The sequence below is a fragment of the Bos javanicus genome, chromosome 17 (genome assembly GCF_032452875.1).
Source record: "Bos javanicus breed banteng chromosome 17, ARS-OSU_banteng_1.0, whole genome shotgun sequence".
Taxonomy (NCBI): Eukaryota; Metazoa; Chordata; class Mammalia; order Artiodactyla; family Bovidae; genus Bos; species Bos javanicus.
In genome coordinates this window covers 10,694,025-10,716,674 of record NC_083884.1, presented here as the reverse complement: position 1 = coordinate 10,716,674, position 22,650 = coordinate 10,694,025, and the positions used below count along the sequence as shown (strand labels likewise).

Genomic DNA, 22,650 nt, shown 5'->3' with positions numbered 1-22,650 from the left:
GGAGCTTCAGCATCAGTCCTTCCAATGAATATTCAGGATTGATTTCCTTTAGGATTGACTGGTTTGATCTCCTTGCAGTCCAAGGGACTCTCAAGAGTCTTCTATAGCACCACAGTTCGAAAGCATCAGTTCTTTGGTGCTCAGCCTTCTTTATGGTCTGACTCTCACATCCATCCATGACTACTGGAAAGACCATAGCTTTCACTATATGGATCTTTGTCAGCAGAGTGATGTCTTTGCTTTTTAGTACTCTCATCTAGGTTTGTCACAGCTTTCCTTCCAAGGCACAAGCATCTTCTAATTTCATGGCTACAGTCACCATCTGCAGTGATTTTTGGATACGTAAACCCTCAGCATGACCAAGGAGGCCCTGCGTGGTGGGACCCCGTCTTCCCATGGAGTTGCTCTGCAGCTGGTTTGTGGGACCCATGATGAGACTGCTCCCAACTTCTCCAGAGGGTGCTCTGTCCTTGCTGTGTGCCTTCTCAGCCTAGGGAACGCCATGACCCTCTTGCTTCTATTCGTACATAGCTCATTTATCCTTAAAGTTTCAGATTAAATGTCCCTTCCCCAGGAAAGCCTAACCTCCAGGGTTAGAACAGGCTTTCCTTTCTTATGGGGCTTCCCTGGTGGCTCAGACGGTAAAGAATTTGCCTGAAATGCAGGACACCTGGATTCGATCCCTGGGTCAGGAAGATCTCCTGGAGAAGGAAACGCCAACCCACTCCCAGTATTCTTGCCTGAGAAGAGAATCCCAATGGACAGAGGAGCCTGGTGGACTGGAGTCCATGGGGTTACAAGAGTTGGACACAACTGAGCAACTAACACTTTCACTTTCTTCACTTCTTTTCTTACTCCCAGATCACCTTACAAATCCTAAAGTTGCCCAAAGAGATTGGCAGGTTCACCGACAAGTCTCCTAGACCACAATGATTTAGCATAGTTGAAATTGAAAGGTTTTCTATTTGGGCACATATCTCCTGATGTCCTCCTTCCTCTTTTCCTTCTAGGGAGCTGGCTTTGCTCATTTATACTCACCTGACTCCCTTGCAACAGTCATTGTGTGTGCTGAGTCGCTTCAGTTGTGTCTGACTCTTTGCAGCCCTGTGGACTGTAGCCCACCAGGCTCCTTTGTCCATGGTATTCTCCAGGCAAGAATTCTGGAGTGGGTTGCTGTGCCCTCCTCTGTGGGATCTCTCTGACCCAGGGATGGAGCCCTCATCTCTTACATCTCTAGCACTGGCAGACAGGTTCCTTACCACTAGTGCCCCCTGGGAAGCCCAGCATTCTGTGTACTTGTAGTTAACTGATTATTTATGATTTGTTTATCTTCTGCTTTCTCTGCTAGACAGTATGCTCAGCCCAGTACCTAGCACACCGTAAGATATTTAATAATTCCTGACCTCCTGGGACAAGACAAAGCAGAATAGCTCATCATCCGGTGATTGTTGAAAGGACTAAGTGGTTGTAAACTCTTTGTATCCCATGTCAGACTTTGCTGTTTTTGGCCTGGAGCCCCGTTTTCTCTGCTGGTTTTGTCATTCCTGGATTAGAAAATCTGTTAGCTTTCTACTATGCATTCGCTGTAGCCCCTCCCTGTCCATTTTATATTTATTTCTTTTGGTTATATATTAAGTGTTTGAATCCATGTACTTTTGGGAGAGGTCTTTAGATATTTTTTCTGCTTTGCAAGAATGGAGCATTCATGTAGACCTGAGACCCCCCCTGTGTGTAAATATTGTTTTATCACTTAACCGATGTAAAGAAAAACACGCCTGCCATCTGAAGTTTTCCCTCACAATTTTAATTAACTCCCCTGAGCCCAGTGTGGGTTACTAAGAATAAGGGCCAGAATCCCCACATCCCAGTCAAGGCACTTCTTAAAACAGCCTGGTTTTCTGGGCATCTTGCCTCGATTCTTGCTGCAGAAGGATGCTGTGCATAGCAGAGCAAGAGGAGGTGGGATCTTGGTTGTGAGCTCCGTAGTGCCAGGGTGATGGCAACCCTGGGCCATTGCTGAAATGTTTAGGGTAGACCAGTCAAGAGTCATGTTGCTGTTCAGGAGTGCACTTAGGGGTTGAGAATTGATTTTTAATTTTTAGGGTTTGTTTTTTTTTGACGTGGACCATTTTTAAAGTCCTTTATATTGTGTGTGTGTGTGTGTGTGTGTGTGTGTGTGTATTTGGGGGGCCGTGTAGCATCTGGGATCTTAGTTCCCCGACCAGAGATTGAACCCCCACCTCTTGTACTGGAAGGTGAAGTCTTAACCTCTGGACCAGTAGACACATCCACAAGTTATTTTTTTCCACAAAACTCATAGCCTGGAGAAAGTGGTTGAAGAGGCGGACCCATCAATTGTAGAGACTTGGTAGTGAAGTTGAAGCAGATAACTGCTCAGGCTTTGTAGCCATCATGTGGGGAGAAAGCCTAACACCTGTGGGTGTGAGTTTTGGGAACACAGTGTATTTGCCTTGGGTATGGTGCTTTTGGAGTATTGCATACTTTAAGTACTTTATAAAAATTGTAGTGGTTCTTGAGTTACATTTGATTCTTGCCACTTGCTTTACTTGTAAAAGATTATCCAACTCTTGAAAATGAGGTGAAATACTGTTCCAGGAGTGATAACTTTAAAAAATATTGTATATTCAGTATTAAATGGGAATGGATATTTACTTTCCATTTCAACCATCTATTTTCATTTCCAGTTGTCTGTGGTTTGGAGTATTCTACCTTTTCATCCCTTTCCCAAAAGTTTATTTTTAATACTTTTTGTCAAACATACAAAAGTTGTTTCATTGGAGAAACCACCAAAGTTTAAGAGAAATTATTAATAGCTTTTCTACCTAGCACTCCTTCCCAGCATGAAGAGTTTTCAGGCAGATTGTCTAAATATCCAAAGAAACTGAACTAAGAAAGATCAGCCTTTGGCTCTGAGGACCAACCCAAGGCTCTGAGAAAACACTGAGGAAACCCCCCAAACGGTTGACAGTGCTGGGGTGGGATGAAAAACGACTTTCTGGTTTCATTCTGCCCACGCCTGGGTAACAGTGAACTTGTGCCAAGTCGCTTCAGTCGTGTCCGACTCTTTGTGACCCCATGGGCTGTAGCCCACCAGGCTTTTCTGTCCGTGGGATTTCCCAGGCAAGAATACTGGAGTGGGTTGCCATTTCTTCCTCCAAGGGGTCTGCCCCACCCAGGAGCTGGACCTACATATGTCTCCCGCATTGGCAGACAGGGCCACTAGAGCCACCGGGGAAGCCAACCAACATGTGTATCTTTATAAATAAAAATGCAATCCTCACTACCATCCTACATCCACTGGATGGCGACTTTCAAAGAGAAGGAGAGAGGAAGAAAATTAAGTGTTGGTGAAGATATGGAGAAATTGGAACCCTGTGCAGTGTTAGTAGGAATGCACAATATTAAAAAGAATAAAAATAAAATTACCATTTAACCCCCCGCCTTGTGAGACAAAAAGGTTTCTCCCTAATTACAGAACACACCTGTACTCCAAATGTGTGAGTGTCTCTAAGCAATTCTCTAATTCTCCGTGGAGAGCAAGTGTGCTAAGATTAAACTCAGCTTTGGCACTAGGTGGAGTTCAGGAAGACCCCGCAGATCAAGGCCTCAAGGCTGCCCCCTACCACTGTCCTTGAGTTTGATAATTTGTTAGAATGGCTCACAGAACTCAGGAAAATAGTTTACTGACTGTTGTTGATTTATCTGTGTGTGTGTGCTCAGTCATGTCTGTCTGTCTGTGACCCCGCAGACTGTCGCCCGCCAGGCTCCTCTGTCCGTGGGATTTCCCAGGCAGGAATACTGGAGTGGATTACTATTTCTTCCTCCAGGGGAATCTTCCCAGTTTACAGTAAAGGATATTTTAATGAGAACAGATGAAAAAACCCGTGAAGAGATAATACAGGGCAAAGTATGGAGGAAGGGACTTGGAGCTTCCGTTTTTGCTGTTGGGGTACTTTCCCTTCAGATTTCCATGGGCTCATCACCCTGCCAACTTTCTTGAACCCCAGGGATTTTTATGCGGGCTTCATTATGCAGGAATGATTGATTAAATCATTGGCTGTTGGTGTTGGAAGTCAACCTCCAGTCCCTCCCCACTCCTGGGAGGTGTATGGATGAGATGGAGCTGAAAATTCTAATCCTCTAATCACATGGTTGGTTCCCCAGGCAACCAGCCCACATCCTGAGGCTTTCCAGGAGCCTCAGCTCATTAGTATACAAAATGACACATCATTTTAAAGATTCCAAGTTTGTCCTTCCTGCCTACCCCCTTTCTCTATTCCTCCCTTCCTTCTGCACCACGCGTCATGCGGGATCTTAGTTCCCCAACCTGGGATCGAACCAGTGCCCCTGGCTTCAGACCTTCAGGGTAGTCCCTCTAAGGGTTTTTGGAGCTGTGTGCTGGGAGATGGGGTCAGAAATTAAACATATTTATTATATCACATCCTACAACTCCACTTCTGAGTATGTTCCCAAAAGAATTGAAAGCAGGATCTAGTAGCAGCATTGTTTACAGTAACCAGGTGGAAACAAACCATGCATTCACTGATGGGTGCATGGATAGAAAAATGTGGTATATTCATACAATGGAGTACTATTCAGCCTTAAAAGGGGAGGGCATTCTGACACATGCTACAGCATGGATGAAAATGGTGGATACTTTACCAATTGAGATAAGCAAGTCACAAAAAGACAAATACTGTATGAGTCTGCTTGTTAAGAGTCACCTAGAGTAATCAAGTTCCTTGAGACAACAGGTAGAAGGGTGGATGTCAGGAGCTGGGAGGGAGGGGAGTGGGGACTTGTTGTTTAATGGGTACAGAATTTTAGTTTTACAAGATGAAGAGTTCTGGAGTCTGGACTCAATACTGCTGAACCGTGTCGTTAAAAATGGGTGTAGATGTAAGTTTTATGTTCTGTGTATTTTATCTCAGTTGAAAATTTAAAAGAAACAATGATCACAATGAAACATTAGGAAGTGGAAAAGGAGGTTTGTTTTTTTTTTAGCAGTCAAGGAATAACCTGATCTGTTTCTGGTGTCTTGCAGGCCTGGTATTTCCTTGACCATGCAGGCGTTTTCGGAAGAAGAGAGGAAGCAGTGGTTGGAAGTTCTGGGTGGAAAAGAAGCTGTAAGATATAACCAGTGGTTGAGTTTTATTTCAAATCCTTTAGAGTTGACTTCTGTTCATTTTCATGTTATTTTTGCTTTATAGTATATGAAAAAAAGTTCCCTGCTGAAGCTGGTGTCTGAATTCCTCTTGGAAGCATTTGGTAGTCTAGAAATTTGGTTTGAGATAGCAGCGGCACCCTTGAGACTGGCATATCGTTATTTTTTATTTTTCTTGACTTTGTCGCTCAGGTTCGCTTTGCTTGAGGAAGTCATCTAAATTCTCAATTTCTTCTTCCCTACCTGCGAAAGTACTTTGGGTGATGAACACGATAAATGCTTGCAATTCATTTTGATCTCAGTGGAGATGGAACGATAAATATGAGGCTGTGCAGGCAGTATTACAAGTGACTGCTGTACTTATTTGCTTGATTTAACAATTTCTGGTTTAGCCTAATGAGCCACAGTGTGCAGTGTTAGGTAGCCTGAGTGAATGGGCCTCTGTGTTCAGATTGGTTTGAGGAATAAATTAAAGGCAGCGATAGCAATCCAGAGGCATGGGACTTCAGTCCGTTTGCCACTTTATTCAAGCACTGCCTTCCTCTCAGAGGACTGGTGGCGTCTGGGAGTTGAGAACTGGGCAGGTCATATATTGAATGGGGGACTTAACAAGGATAATTATAGAAAACACCATAGTACTGGTTTAAATCAACTCTACTTAAAGTATTATGACTCATAACCAGCTGCCAGTGCAGGTACCAGGTGGACTTATCTGGCAAGCATTTGGCGTTTCAGCAGGATTTAAAAAGAGGGATAGAGCCCAGTAGAAGAGGGGTCATATATAGTAAAAAGAGAGGTGTCAGAATAGAGCTTGTGAGATGGGCAGAAGATAATGTTATCTGATGGCAGTGGGCAGTCCCTGAGAATATAATAGGGCGAAGAGGATGGGCAGCAACACATTTAGCAGTCTTGACACGGTGTTTGAAACATGGAAGCCCAAATTACATACTTTAAAAATAGATCCTGTATAAGAAAATGCATCATCCTTGGAGGAAAAAAGCAGTGATCAGATTTGTGTATCATTTTTTTATATTTGATCTACATTTAGCTTCCGTGATTTTAGTTCTGTTTATTCTTAATTTGTCCTTGAAATTTTTAGCTAGGAGTCAAGAGTACTTTCAACATTGGTAGCTGCTGAGATCCAAAACAGTTTATCCTAATCCTCTCTAGTAAAGGCACTGACCTAGACTTGTCCCCCCAGAGATTCAAGAAATGCTTTGGAGAGTGAGTTTGCCTATTTGCATAGCAAAATGGTCATATGGCTAAGTCATGAGGAAATAAGTCTATTGCCAAAGGCAGTGTAACCTTGACACATACATCCTCTCCTTTAGAGTAAAAAAGCCAGGTAATTACTTTGAGATATACAGATAAATGCAAGTCTGCATAAAGAAAATAAATATTCAGTTATGTACTTAGGTAAGGGCACTGAAGGCATTTCATAATTTTTTTCAGGTGACGTATGTGCCTTGAAGATAATGGGGCAGCACTAGAATTCTCAGAGGCAGCCTGGGATCATCACCTTGATGTTTCAGATGTGGTTATTGAGATTACGGCAGAAGTCATGTCTTTAAGTAAACAGCAGATTTTAGCAATGGTGAATAAATGAGCTTCATCTTCCTAGTTAGAATGCAGGAGTTTGTTTGAGCATTACAAATTTACATGAACTTTCAGTCCTGGCCCTTCATATTATTTTTGCTACTTTGGCAATGCCTTGGTGAGAGGCCAAGGAGACTCAGAGCTCTCCTTTTTGTTACCTGTCTTTGCCTTTGAGCCCATGATAGTGATTAACCAACGTCAGTGTATTATTTGGACAGTCCCTAGGTGTGCCTACTACAATAGAATCATTTTTATGGATTTGCTGAAAAAACTGTTTCCCCTTTTTCTCTTTTACTAGCTCTTCCCTAGTTTTAATAGAGCCATCATCCCAAGACCAGAAGGAAGTAAGTGCTAATGTATAAAAATGACTGTTGTCTCCCTTTCTCATGAGTTACTCTGTTTTTATTACTGATGTCAAACTGTTGCTGGGTGCTTGCTCTCTGTACTCTGTCTGTGTCAATCTGCTAAGTGGTGGGTGTCTTATCCACTGAGGACCTCTTCAGACTTTTCTTGACTGCTGAAACTCGCCTTGATCTTTCCCATCTCTGAGCCTTTTTCTTTCTAGTCTTCCTCTACGGAAACCAAAATACTCTATCATTGACTTTGGTATTTGTTTTTATGGCCATAAACGAATACACAAGAGTTTCAGGCATGCATCTGTAAGCTTCCTAGGTTATAAACTCCTGTGGGTGGGAACTCCCCACCAGTTCCTCGGCTCCCAACCGCTCTCACCTCCACACGTGGTATCCTTTATCCTTCCAGTCTCTCGGGCGGGGGCTGTACAAATAGTCAGCATTACACCTTAGAAAATAAAACTAATAGCAACCAAATGCGTTCAGATATTCTAGGACAATGATCTTCCCTTGCCTTGTATGTCCTACAGGAAAAGGAAATAATCTCTGGCTCTTGTACTCTTGATTTTAACTGGGATAAGATGAAGATGTGATGAAATTTTGTGGATTCTTTATGAATCTATTTTTCATATCTTTGGAAGAATGAAGCCACATTTGTCAGATGTCCACAGTTTGGAGACATTGTTAAATGAGCCACGATTTCAAAGTGATTATGGTGTGTGCATCACTTAACCCGGCCCTGGAAATTCACCAGGTGCCTCGCAAGGTTGTCAGCCACGGAGGCATCTGCTTAGGACTTCCCTCCCTCTTGTCTTCTCTTCTATTGCCCTTTCTCCTCCTCCTTTCTCTTATCCCCTCTTTCTCTTCTCTCTTCCTTTCTTTTCTTTGTACCTGAGAAATGAAAACATGTTTTGAAAAAGTAGTTTTGCTAAGCAGAAAGAAACACTTACATTTTATATAAATGTTGTGAATAGTAGATCTGTAAAAAAGTACACCACTGCCCACTTTTCCTCATTAAAATGCTCTCCAAGCTTAGCTTTAAACCTGCAAAGTTTTTGTTCATAAATTATTCCATGCTATCCCTTCTGAGAACCAAGGGTTAGTATTCCTGCTTCTGAGTTCTAAAGGCGGAATAAAGCATTCACTTTCCCTGAGTGCATTTTTGAAACAAGAGTTGTCTTTTATTAGGGTCCTCAAATACATCAGCCTAATCAATGGCAAAGTATTCATATTAGAAAAAATATAAAATTGTATCTTCAAAATAATTTTTTTTGCTACATGAATCATTCATTATGAAAATAATAAAATATTAAACATTTAGAGCATGATGTAAAATGTGAAAAAAGTTTCTAGCTCATCATTCAAATACTATTTTTAAGAGTGTCTAAGAATTTTTTCCTCCTAGGTTAAAAAAGAAAAGTTTTGTGTTATTTCCCCAGCTTGTCAAGTAATTTAAGAACTTTCACTTATGTTTATAATTAAAAAACAAACCTGAGTTGTTGGAATTTGGGCAAAACATTAACTATTTCTGGATAGATTCCTCTAAAGATTAATTGTAATCACTTTCTTTTTCACTATTTAAAATATTATTTTTGTTAACAGCTAGTTTAAATTATGAATTTATTTATATATGTTGGTAATGTTAGTCATATATTGATAATGTTAGTCGTGTCCAACTCTTTGCGACCCCGTGGACTGTAGCTTGCCAGGCTCACTGTCCATGGGGATTCTCCAGGTAAGAATACTGGAGTGGGTTCCCATGTCCTTCTCCAGGGGATCTTCCCAACCCAGGGATTGAATCCAGGTTTCCTTTCTGTAGGCGGATTCTTGACCGTCTGAGCCACCAAAGAAGTATCTGTTGTTAATGAAGGTCCTGATACTACAAATGCTCCTCTTCTATGAAATTCTGATTTACGTTATTTAAACAGGGAGTGCATGGCCTTTAGTTTTCTTTTTTTGAAGAAGGAAATAAAAAGTATATTGGACCTAAATAATTTTGTCTTGTTTTTGTCAGCAAGAAAAATGTGAGTATTTGCACCTTTAATATTTTACAACTGTATTTCTTTTAGGTGCACAGTTGGATAAGATGGGATTCACAATTCTTAGAAAATGCATCCGTGCAGTTGAAACACGAGGTAACATGATTGAATCATTTTATTCATGAGAGGCTATAGGTATGTAAAATCTTAGGGTTGTTTCAAATGCTTTTTGCTTGGTTAAGTAGAATGAAATATTTTAATGCAAAACGCACCTTCTAGGCATCAGAGATTCAGTTGTTCATTTACTCTGAGCCGGGTAGGGGAGGAGGGTGGCGGGGGTTCCTTTTTATTTACACGTTTTTTCCTTGTGTCGAAACCTGAAGTCAGTGGAAGAATCAGCAGCGCTGGACTTGGACAATCAGTCTTAATCACTTCTTGTTTACACGCTAGTAAGGTATTTTCATCTTCACTTGTCTTGTTAGCTTCCAGTTTAAAAATCAGCATCATTGAGATATCTTTTATGTATGGTAAAATTCACTGATTTTAGCTGTAAATTGATAACTTTTGATGAATGTGTTATAGTTGCGTAGCTACCACCACTGTTATAGAAGATTTCTATCTCCCCCCCAAATTCCTTTGTGCCCCTTCTCAGCCTGCCTGCCATCCTTGGCCCTTGGCAACTACTGAACTGCTTTTTATCACTTTCGTTCTTTTTATTTTTTTAAAAAAGCTTTTTATATGAATGGAATTATGCAGTATATACTCTTTTGAGTCTGGCCTCTTTTGTTTAGCATAATGCTTTTGAGATTCATCTTTTTGGGTGTACTTTTGTGTGCTCTAAGTTGCTTTAGTCATGTCCAACTCTTCGCAACCCTATGGACTGTAGCCAGCCAGGCTCCTCTGTCCATAGGATTCTCCAGGCAAGAATAACGGAGTGGGTTGCCATTTCCTTCTCCAGGGGATCTTTGCGACCCAGGAGTTGAACCCACATCTCTTACATCTCCTGCGTTGGCCAGCGGGTTCTTCACCACCAGCAACACCTAGGTGTACTCTTAGCGCTTTTGTCTTATTGCTAGGCAGAAAATCCATGGACGGAGGAGCCTGGAAGGCTGCAGTCCATGGGGTCACTGAGAGTCGGAGACGACTGAGCGACTTCACTTTCACTCTTCACTTTCATGCATTGGAGAAGGAAATGGCAGCCCACTCCAGTGTTCTTGCCTGGAGAATCCCAGGGACAGGGGAGCCTGATGGGGTGCTGTCTATGGGGTCGCACAGAGTCGGACACGACTGCAGTGACTTAGCAGCAGCAGCAGTATTTCATTTTATGGATATACTGCATTTTGTTTATTCATCCACCTGTTGGTGATTTTTGAATTGTTTCCACTTTAAACTTCAGGAAGATAATCCCTCCCCATTTTGGTTTCCTGACTTAAAAGCTCAAGGGTCTTTTGTTTCTAGTCCTTAAGGAAAAACAGGGCCTTGGTGCTTTGCAGCCATTGTGGCAGGCTTTGGAGAAACTAAATACAATAAATTTGCAAAACAAGCTGTGCCTGGGGGCTGGATTTCTCTTTGTTTAGAGTCTAGTGAAGTATGGATAAATTGAATATTTAATTCCTTCTCATATATTGTTTATCCCAGTCCTACTCTGAATGACTTAGTGGAATGAAGCATTACACTCACGTTTTCTGTCAAAACAAGGTCTTTGTTATAAAGCCAGGACTGCCACCTGTGAAATGAGAGTGTTGGCTAACAGATGAATACGAGCTGTTTTATGATTTGGGGATTTGCCCATCGATAATAAAAACCCAAGCCACAGAAAGCTTTTCTTCCATTCTCCCTTACAGTGGCAATTCAGGCAGTGACACATTTTCATTCATTTCAACCTGCACTGAGGTTGAGCTGACAAGTTTGTTCTTTTTCCTAATGGTTCAAAAATTTCCAAAATGAGGATACTGTGATTTTTCATCTCTCTCACTTCATCATTCATGTTTCTCTTTTTCCTGAGCTTCTTAAGAGCCTTTATGGTATCACTTGCATGGTTTTTTTTTTTTGTAAATACAATTCTTTCCACAAAGGATATAATTTATATCTACTTGTCTCTGCCTGGGCAGATAGAAATCTATCTAGAATGCTTTCTGATGAATCTGTAATTTTATGGAGTGTTATGTTCATTGGCCTCCCAGGTGGCGCTAGTGGTAAAGAAAGTGACTGCCAGCACAGGAGATGTAAGAGTCACGGGATTGATCCCTGGGTGGGGAAGATCCCCTGGAGGAGGGCATGTCAGTCCACTCCAGTATTCTTGCCTGGAGAATCCCATGGACAGATGAGCCTGGCGGGCTGCAGTCTATAGGGTCGCACAGAGTTAGATACGACTGAGTGGCTTAGCGTGTATGCACATGTTCATTGAATGGAATATGTATAATAGAATCTGCATGAATTGAATGTATTTTATTATAAACATGTAAATTTTTTTATAGAAGAATGAGTCTATATCTTTTAAGTTAGATTTTTCCCATTTACAATGAAAAACAAGAATGCATATAATATTCTTTTCAAATCTGTTGTCCCTCAAGGTCTTTCATAACTAAAGCCTTTTGTTTTTAGTAGAGTAATAGGCTAAAAATAGAGTTAAAAGGATCAACTGTCAGATCATGTTACTCAGTATGATGAGGAACCTTGTGGAATCGCTGAGGTTTTTATCCTAAATTTGGAAGTTCCCTCAGGGAATATTGCTCTGAATGATTTCCCCTAAATCAGCTATCACGGCTATTGATTTTTTTTTTTTTTGCTACCAATGTTGTTGCATCACTTTTTTTCATCAGTCAGGATAAAGCTAGTTTATGTTCCTATAACAGGAAGCTGGAAATTCTCTGCGGGTTAAGACAACAAGACTTATTTCTCACTCAGATAGTTGGTAGGAGGGCTTTGCCCATCACTGCTACCTGGCTTCCAGGTTCCTGGTTGCCTTGCCTGGAGGACTTTGGACCATCAGGTGAATACTCTGGCTTTGATGCGAGTTTCATTTGCTCACAGCTGATTGGTTAGAAATGACCACATGGCCTCGCTCAACCCCAAAGAGTCTACATAGCACACCCCTACCAGGAGCCTGGAAAGCAGGCAGAGAGCCAGGAGTATCTGGTGGTGGCATTAATGACCGCCGTGCGTGCTTTGGGGATCTACATGCCTACGGTCCAGAGGCATTTAATGAGATCTGTATGAAGAATTATTTCTGTTCACATTTTTCAACATTTTAAACAAAGACTATCATTTTCTCTGAAAACTACTGTTTCATATGTTTTGGTTAAAGCAGTTAGTGTACCTTTTACCTAACATGTCTTTTAAAAATGACACCTGGGATTTTTATCAACTTTTGAAAGCCACTCGGTCACGTCCGACTCTTTGCAACCCCATGGACTGTGGCCTGCCAGGCTCCTCTGTCCCTGGGATTCTCCAGGCAAGAATACAGGAATGGGTAGCCATTCCCTTCTCCTGGAGAATCCTTCTGATCCAAGTATTGAACTGAGGTCTACTGCGTTACTGGATGATTCTTTACCATCCGAGCCACAGGGAAGTGGCATCAATTTTGTGTTATCATTTAAATATGTACAAAGCATCAGACAAATGCCTAAAACTTGCTGTAGTCCTCAGCCCCCTGAGAAAAGGTAACATTTTTACTGATGTATCTACCACACATAGTGATGTAGATAACATACGTACTATGTGACACATATGTAGTGTAATATATGTTGTCCTAGAGGGGACTGTTAGCATTTAGCATTTGCTGTGCTAACAGCCAAAAGCTAACAGCCAAAAGCATCCTAACAAACCCCATTTCACTGTAATGTCAGCATCAGTTAACAGATCCTACTCTTCGTTTCTGTAGAGTTGTTCATGAAGCTAAGGCACACGAGAGAGTCAGATCAAGGGGTCTTTCATCCATTTACTGAGTATTTGTTAATGATCTTGTACCGGCTCTTAATGGATCCAGGTCATCTGACCACCGCTGGGAGCATATCGCTTATGTTTTCCAAGTTGAAGGACTTCCTGAAGCATCTGTTCTCAAACACTGCTGTGCCATGGAATCACCTGAGATCTTTAAATAATGCTGCTGCCTAGCTCTCACCCCCAGTCAGTCTGATTTCGTTGCTGTTGGGTGTGAACTAGGAAGCTGGCGTTTTCAATGTTCCCTAGGTGATGCTAATATGTAGTAAAATTTAGGAGTCTTAATGGAAGAGTTTCTTATGTATTGGAGCAATGGGATACACAGATGTTATCTATATAGTGTCCTGCTGGGAGGGATTGGGGGCAGGAGGAGAAGGGGACAATAGAGGATGAGATGGCTGGATGGCATCACTGACTCGATGGACGTGAGTCTGAGTGAACTCCAGGAGATGGTGATGGACAGGGAGGCCTGGCGTGCTGCGATTCATGGGGTCGCAAAGAGTCAGACACGACTGAGCAACTGAACTGAACATGGGGGACTTTCAACTTCTTTTTTAAAATAATCCAACCTAAACCCAGACAAACAACAGAAAACTTCCAAAGAAAATAGCTCCATGTTTGTTTCCTTCCCTCAGTAACAAGTGATTTGTCATAGTTAAACTGCAGTTCTCATGTGAAGCCAGTATTTATGGAGCATTCATGGGGTGAATATAGCCTTGCTCTAGGCTTTTGGGATTCATATTAAAGGTTGGTTACATGTAATGCTCAATCCATGAATGGTAGACAAAACATAGATATTTGTAAGTAATTTAAGGATTTCAGATACTAAAATAAAACTGTTACCAGATTGTGTGGATGAAGAGAATTTGAATATACAGATAGATTGCTGAGTGTGTGTCTCTGTGTATGTTCAGTTGCTAAATCGTGTTCGACTCTTACGATCCCATGGACTGCAGCATGCCAGGCTTTCCTGTCCTTCATTATCTCCTGGAGTTTGCTCAAACTGATGTCCACCCAGTTTTGATGCTATAAACCATCTCATCCTCTGCCTCCCTCTTTTGCCTTCAGTTTTTCCCAGCATCAGGGTCTTTTCCAGGGATTCAGCTCTGCATCGGGTGGCCAAAGTATTGGAACTTTAGCATCAGTCCTTCCAGTGAATAGTCAGGATTGAGTTCCTTTAGGATTGGCTGGTTTGATCTCCTTGCAGTCCAAGGAGCCCTCAAGAGCTTTTTCCAGCACCACAGTTTGAAAGCATCAATTCTTTGGTGCTCAGCTTTCTTTATAGTCCAACTCTCACAATCTGTACACGACTACTGGAAAAGCCATAGCTTTGACTATATGGACCTTTGTTGGCAAAGTGATGTCTCTGCTTTTTAATATGCTGTCAAGGTTTGTCACAGTCTTCCTTCCAAAGAGCAAGCGTCTTTTTCAATTTCATGGCTGTAGTCACTGTCCACAGTGATTTTGGAGCCCAGGAATGTAAAATCTGTCACTGCTTCCACTTTTTTTTCCCTTCTGTTTACCATGAAGTGATGGGATCAGATGTCATGATCTTAATTTTTTGATTGTTGAGTTTTCATCTTAATTGAAGTCTGTGTTTTGGAACAGCCTTCTTTGGATTTATAGGAGTAGAAAAGTATATTTTAGCGTTTAGAGAGACCTCACCAAAGATGTGGAGACAGAAAATAGCCAAATGGAAAGGAATCATGAAGAAGAAGAATAAAAGCAATACTCAGGTGTTTGCATTTAATTAAGAACCTGAATGAGCACTAGAGGGTGGTGGATAGCAGAATAGCAGGCTTAGAGAGGTAAATATAAAAGCTAGTATTAGTGACCATATGTGGGATAGAGGGGCTGAAGAAGCACGTGGGAGGGAGGGGGGAGCTCAGGTTACTCCAGGAAAGAGTTGCTTTCTGTGAATGATGAGATGTAGGTTCCAAAATGGTGCAATAAAGAGAGGCCTTTCAGAAAGTTACAGGTAGGTACAACTTTTTTTTTTTTTTTTACCCTTTCAGGCTCTTAGTTTCTAAAAGACTGTCACTAGGAAGTTCATTCATCCTGTCTACTCCCGCCCCATCTGTGAAGGTCAGAGAGCTAGTTTTTTTACACAGTAGATTTTACTGCTCATTAAGTGTATCTGTTTCCTCTTTCTGTCCTTCCCTTGGGTTGTTTTGTTTCTTTTTTAAACTGTTTATTTTGCATTGGAGTATAGCCAGTTATCAGTGTTGTGATAGTTTCGGGCGGGCAGCAAAGGGACTCAGCCCTACATATGCATGTGTATCCATTCTCCCCCAAACTCCCCTCCTGTTCAACCTTTGGATTGTTTGAATCCTGAGATGTTTGTGTTCCTTCCTTTGGCACTTCTGTTGCCTGGTATTGTTAATTACGTACTTATTTTGTTTCAGAACGTGGAGAATAATTTTCTTTTGTAAATAACTTAAGGAACCGCCTCCCATGCCCAGTACCTGTTTTTTTTGGAGTTGGATGAAACCACATTTTCCAGGTGCATGCACTATAAAATATGCAAAAACAAAGTATAACGCTTGCTGAAAACCTTCTTTCAGTTGCTGTTTTTTAAATAGTCATAATTTAAAACTAAATTCGAATGCCACTTTGGTTTATGAAGTTTCTCTTAAAAAATTCTTCCATATGTGGATAATTTGAATATTCACTTTAATTTCTAGAGCATGGCATTAAGACGTCAGTCTAGGCAAGCTGTCAGTTATCAAATTCAGCTTTGTAACAAGCTGTGAATTCATGGGATAGAAGGAGGAAGCCACATCTAAGATATGACAGTCTTTGAATTGTCTCACGTAAAAGTGAATTTCTCTTCCTTTCGAAAGCAAAGTTTTAGGTCTTTGGGAAAATATCCTGAAGTTGGCTTGAGGACTTTTTCTGCTTCCAGAGCGCTTCTAGAGCTGTATGGAGCCTTAGAATGGACCTGGTAGAAGATGATGATGTACAATTTCAGTATTAATCTTTGTGGGAGGGAAGATGCCCGAAGTGAACTTGCAACATATTTTACCAGCGTTGCACATTAATCTTAAATTGACAAGGGCCATTTACGTGCAAAATGAAGAAATAAAGAACAGCTGTCCCTGGAAAATTTACAGCAAGTTAACTAGCCTTTCTGGCTCACTGTCTCTTTTTTAATCAGAATGGGTGTGAGATGCGTGTGGGTGGAGAGAGAGGACGGTTTCCTGTGGGAGGGAGCTGGAGTCCTGTGGTGTCTGCATAATGCAAATACAGAGCTGAAATACTAACTCCAGGCGAGTCAAGACTGACTTTTCATTTTCTCAATTAGTAATCTTAGTTGTTTTAAGAATAAGTACGTTTCCAAAGCTATTAGCTTCCAAATGAGTTGTTCTGTAAAATGAATAGCGACAAATGGTTAAACCGTCTTGTTCCTGAGTTGGCACGTGAGGTTTTGTGTGTTTGGCTCACAGTCGGATGAGGTCCGTGGGCATTTTCTTGTGAGCCTGTCTTGGCACTTGGAGCATCACGCTGGAGACCAGGGGCTCAGAAGTCAACCCTGATGAGAATCTCTTTCTCCACTTTTCTCTTTAGCTCTGCAGCCCTGTAAGTGAGCTTGTTAACCTGTCTCAATTTTATCATGAGCAAGACAGGCTAACAGGAGCGACTCCCTTGTAGTGCGGTTGTGAAAATCAGCAATGGGGATTCTTGGGATATTGGCATACATTGAGTGCTTAGTAAATGTGAGTTGCTTAGAAATAAATCTATTACTTGAAGCCAGTCATCATTAAGTGGTCCCATCATTGATGCAAGGCTCTGGGAACACTAAGGAACTTTGTTTTTTTAATGGTCATTTATATAGGGAAAGAAATCACCTGAGTTCAGCTTGTCATGTAATGCTGTGTGACTTTTCTAAGAAGCAGCAAAATTAACTGGCTTGACTTTCAACCTCTGTCTCTCAGTGCCTTGTAATGGACACTTGAGCAGTTAAATGGCTCGAATGCAAGGAAGAGACCTTGCATATGGAAAAAGAAGAATATGGCTTTAGACTATCTCAAGCTTTCCAAAAAAGAAAGAAAAGAGAGACTGTTCAGGGTAGCCTAACAGTGCTGTTCAGTTGCTAAGTCGTGTCATACTTGTTTGCAACACCACAGACTGTAGCCCGCCAGGCTCGTCTGTCCATGATATTCTCCAGGCAAGAATACTGGAGTGGATCACCATTTCCTTCTCCAGGGACCTTCCTCACCCAGGAATTGAACCTACGTCTCCTGCATTGGCGGGTATTTTTTTTTTTTTTTACCACCGAGACACCACGGAAGCCCATACTTGAGAATAACCCACAGAAATATGGATATAAAGTTGTGATGATTTTTGACTTGTCCCTGTTGCCACAGCTGCTCTGAGGTGGTGAGGCAGGTGGCAGCAGAGAGACACCACTAGACCTTTTCCAATAATATTCTGATCTCTGTAGAGGACCGATAAAAAAAAAAGAGCCTTCCTAGAACTTTCCCAGTGGCCCAGTGGTTAAGACGCTGAGCTCACAATGCAGGGGCCACAGATTCAGTCCCTAATGGGGGAACTAAGATCCTGCATGCTGCATGGCGCAGCCTAAAAAAAACAAGTGTCTTGAAAATAGCAACTGCCAACTTTTGCTTTAAATCTGAGTCTCTTTTTAAATTTATGTAAGTAAAAATTTGTAGCTACTTAAACTTGAGCTACATGAGTGCTGAGTTTGAAAAGAAAATGACTCTTACTTAGCAGCCCATCCATTCTGGCTTGCTGTACTACTAATCCACTCCTGAGTGTGCACAAGTTAGATGGACTTTACTCAGCACTTTTTGACTTTCTTCAAGGGAAGATATCGGGGTGGGGGGGGCGGGTAGTTAGATGGTAGAGATATGGTTCTTGTTCTTAATTATCACCTTTAGTTTAAGGCAGTGAAGGCTCTGAGATTTTATCTAAGTTTCATGTGAACAGGTTCCCCTGTAGAGTTTCATGGATGCCGGTAGAAAACTCAAGACTCCTGGATCAGGGATCAAGGACAGTTCCTTACTCTCAGTAGGCAGCATTCTACATTTTGTGTTGGTGTCCTGAGCCCCAGTTCGCAAGGGCATGGCAGAGAGGGTGAAACATATCTGCACACACTGCATTGTGCATTGTGTTGTAGGAGACGAACTCTGAACTTTGGAAACTCGACTGTTTTGAAATGACTGGCACATGGGCCTGCTGTTTGCTCTAGACGGACACTAGCTCTTATTTTCCAAGGCTGCAAACAAACCTGTTCTTTGTGTCAGAGGAAGGTGCTGGCACAGTCGGTGTTCACGCACCCTGGGGTGTTGCTGGCGGAGGTGAGTGGGTGGGGATGGCTTGAGAAGATGCTCAGCAAGCAGTTGAGGCCGGCGTGTGGTAGGTCCTGGGTGTTGGGCTGTGTATTTGTCTCCGTTGTGCAAGCACTGTGAGAGTGACAGATTGGAGCAGAAGGGAACGCCCGAGGAGGAGATGGTTGGATGCCATGACAGACTTCATGGACGTGAGTTTGAGCAAGCTCCAGGAGTTGGTGATGGACAGGGAGGCCTGCGTGCTGTAGTCCATGGGGTCACAAAGAGTCAGACACGACTGAGCGACTGAACTGAACTGAGAGTTGATGTGGGGAGGGGCACAGAAGCAAAGACGGCTGGTTGGATTTTAGAAATAATCCAGGTGAGAGGTGATGGAGGTTTAAAGTTTCCATTGGCAAAGGGAAAGAGATAATGGATTGGAAGAGAGACTCAAGAGAAAAATAGGATCTGGTGACCTTTTGGATGTGTTCAGTTCAGTCACTCAGTCATGTCTGACTCTGCGACCCCATGGACTGCAGCACGCCAGGCTTCCGTGTCCATCACCAACTCCTGGAGCTTGCTCAAACTCATGTCCATCAAGTTGGTGATGCCATCCAACCGTCTCATCCTCTGTTATGCCCTTCTCCTCCTGCCTTCAATCTTTCCTGGCATCAGGGTCTATTCCAGTGAGTCAGTTCTTTGCATCAGGTGGCCAAAGTATTGGAGCTTCAACTTCAGTATCAGTCCTTCCAATGAATATTCAGGACTGAGAGATAAAAGTGAAAAGTAAAACAGATAAACAAAAACTTGACTCTAAGGTTTCCACCCTGGTAGATGAAGACATCTTTAGCCAAGACAGAGAATGCAAGAGAAGTAGTAACTTTTGAGGGAATATGAATTGGTTTCAGTTCAGTTCAGTCGCTCAGTTGTGTCCGACTCTTTGTGACCCCATGAATCGCAGCACGCCAGGCCTCCCTGTCCATCACCAACTCCCGGAGTTCACTCAGACTCACGTCCATTGAGTCAGTGATGCCATCCAGCCATCTCATCCTCTGTCGTCCCCTTCTCCTCCTGCCCCCAATCCCTCCCAGCATCAGAGTCTTTTCCAATGAGTCAGCTCTTCGCATGAGGTGGCCAAAGTACTGGAGTTTCAGCTTTAGCATCAGTCCTTCCAAAGAAATCCCAGGGCTGATCTCCTTCAGAATGGACTGGTTGGATCTCCTTGTAGTCAAAGGGACTCTCGAGTCTTCCCCAACACGACAGTTCAAAAGCATCATTCTTTGGTGCTCAGCTTTCTTCACAGTCCAACTCTCACATCCGTACATGACCACTGGAAAAACCATAGCCTTGACTAGACGGACCTTTGTTGGCAAAGTAATGTCTCTGCTTTTGAATATGCTATCTAGGTTGGTCATAACTTTCCTTCCAAGGAGTAAGCGTCTTTTAATTTCATGGCTGCAATCACCATCTGTAGTGATTTTGGAGCCCAGAAAAATAAAGTCTGACACTGTTTCCACTGTTTCCCCATCTATTTCCCATGAAGTGATGGGACCAGATGCCATGATCTTCGTTTTCTGAATGTTGAGTTTTAAGCCAACACTTTCACTTTCATCAAGAGGCCTCTTCACTTTCTGCCATAAGGGTGATGTCATCTGCATATCTGAGGTTATTGATATTTCTTCCTGCAATCTTGATTCCAGCTTGTGCTTCTTCCAGCCCAGCGTTGCTCATGATGTACTCTGCATATAAGTTAAATAAGCAGGGTGACAATATACAGCCTTGACGTTATTTGGAACCAGTCTGTTGTTCCATGTCCAGTTCTATCGGTTGCTTCCTGACCTGCATATAGGTTTCTCAAGAGGCAGATCAGGTGTTCTGGTATTCCCATCTCTTGAAGAGTTTTCCAGTTTATTGTGATCCACACAGTCAGTCTTTGGATAGTCAATAAAGCAGAAATAGATGTTTTTCTGGAACTCTCTTGCTTTTTCCATGATCCAGTGGATGTTAGCAATTTGATCTCTGGTTCCTCTGCCTTTTCTAAAACCAGTTTGAACATCTGGAAGTTCACGGTTCACGTATTGCTGAAGCGTGGCTTGGAGAATTTTGAGCATGACTTTACTAGCATGTGAGATGAGTGAAATTGTGCAGTAGTTTGAGCATTCTTTGGCATTGCCTTTCTTTGGGATTGGAATGAAAACTGACCTTGTCCAGTCCTGTGGCCACTGCTGAGTTTTCCAAATCTGCTGGCATATTGAGTGCAGCACTTTCACAGCATCATCTTTCAGGATTTGAAATAGCTCAACTGGAATTCCATCACCTCCACTAGCTTTGTTCATAGTGATGCTTTCTAAGAAGACCCACTTGACTTCACATTCCAGGATGTCTGGCTCTAGGTGAGTGATCACACCATCATGATTATCTGGGTCGTGAAGATCTTTTTTGTACAGTTCTTCTGTGTATTCTTGCCACTTCTTAATATCTTCTGCTTCTGTTAGGTCCATACCATTTCTGTCCTTTATCGAGCCCATCTTTGCATGAAATGTTCCCTTGGTATCTCTGATTTTCTTGAAGAGGTCTCTAGTCTTTCCCATTATCCATTCCCCTGGAGTTCATAAAAGTTGACGGGCTTTCAGGTTGCTTCTGTGTCTTGGCTGTTGTAAACAGTGCTGCAGTGAGCACTGGGGTTATGCATCCTTTCAGATTATGGTTTTTTCTGGACATATGCTCAGGAGTGAGATTGCTGGATCGTATGGTAGTTCTAGTTTCAGTTTTTTAAGAAACCTCCGTAGTGGATGCACCAATTTACATTCCCACTCACAATGTATGAAGGTTTCCTTTTCTCCACACCTTCTCCAGCATTTATTGTTTGTAGACTTTTTGAAGATGACTATTCTGACTGGTATGAGATAACCTCTCATCATAGTTTTATGTGTCTTCCTGGTGGCTCAATGGTAAAGAATCTACCTGCAGTGCAGGGGACACAGGAGACCTGGGTTTGATCCCTGGGTTGGGAAGATTCCTTGGAGAAGGGTTTGGCAGCTCACTCTGGTATCCTTGCCTGGAGAATCCTGTGGATGGAGGAGCCTGGTGGGATACAGTCCAAGGGGCTGCAGAAGAGTTGGACATGACTTAGTGACTAAGCTACAGCAGCTAGTGATGTTGAGCATCTTTTCAGAAGACAAATTTTTAAGGAACAGAGGAAGTTTGAAACTAGACATTAGGAAAGGGAAGTGGGGAGAGAAGATTTGATTATCACTCTGTGAAGTGCTTATCTCGATTTGAGATAAAGCCATTCTGAAGTTACACCTGCCCTCTTTCCAGATCAGCTCCATCGTGGACCCCTGAGGTTTATCATCAGCCCGAGAAAGATATGTCCCCTTTGCTGAGACTCTGCAGTGCCTCAGAAAGTCTCTTAGTGGCAGATATCATGTCAGTGTAGAAGCTGCATCTGACAATGTTTAAAATCCTAATAGACAGAAGTTTACATTTTCTAGGTGTTTCAAATATGCTACTACACTACTTCACCCAATCCCTATAGAACTCAGTAGGTAGTTGACCACGTATATCTTCTTTCTTAGGGTCAGGTGCGTAGTTCAGGAGACAAGTTGAAAGTGACAGAGCTGGAATTCAGATCTTGGTCTCTGATCTGATCCTGGTCTGTGCTTCTTAGAAATGCTGTGTGGTGTAAAGTAAAGTGAGAGGAAGAGTTGGGTGATGGAGCATCTTAGTGGTGGTAGGGATGCTGAATTCTGCCACGAGACTGTGCCATGCTGCTTTTCCCAAGGTTCACACTGTGAGGAAAGGCAGAAGGGTGCCTTGAATGAGTTGAAGCTAGATCCCTTAGGTCTGGGACAGCTGGAGAGTGTGTGACCCTGAGCAGTTTTCCTGGCCACACCTTATGGCTTGTGTTCTCTGTATTCCCTGATCAGCGAGCAAGCCTGTGCCCCCTGCAGTAGAAGCGTGTGCTGTGGGCTAAGTTGCTTTAGCCAACTCTGTGCAACCCCATAGACTGTAGCCCACCAGGCTTCTCTGTCCATGGGATTCTCCAGGCAAGAATACTGGAGTGGGTTGCCATGCCCTCTTCTAGGGGATCTTCCCAACCCAGGAATTGAACCTGCACTTCTTAGGTCTCCTGCATTGGTAGGTGGATTCTTTACCACTGACATTACCTGTTAGAGTCTTAACCACGGGGCCACCTGGGAAGTGCTGTCTCCCTGAGCGTTTCTAATGGAATAAGAAACTTCCTGTTACTTTGCAGCTTTCTCTTGCCCCCTCCAGACATTCTGCCTGCTGGTTTGGGTGGT

The 22,650-nt window shown here is 42.5% G+C and overlaps 1 protein-coding gene across 10 annotated transcripts in view; it reads left to right on the top strand.

Moving 5' to 3' along the window:
- Positions 1-22,650, top strand: part of ARHGAP10 (Rho GTPase activating protein 10) — a 384,526-nt gene that overhangs the window by 200,240 nt on the left and 161,636 nt on the right. For all 10 annotated transcript variants that reach the window (XM_061384041.1, XM_061384036.1, XM_061384039.1 and 7 more), the window contains 3 exons: positions 5,066-5,147; positions 7,080-7,125; positions 9,204-9,269. In XM_061384041.1, coding sequence (XP_061240025.1) covers positions 5,066-5,147; positions 7,080-7,125; positions 9,204-9,269 — 194 coding nt within the window. The remainder of the gene's footprint in view (positions 1-5,065; positions 5,148-7,079; positions 7,126-9,203; positions 9,270-22,650) is intronic.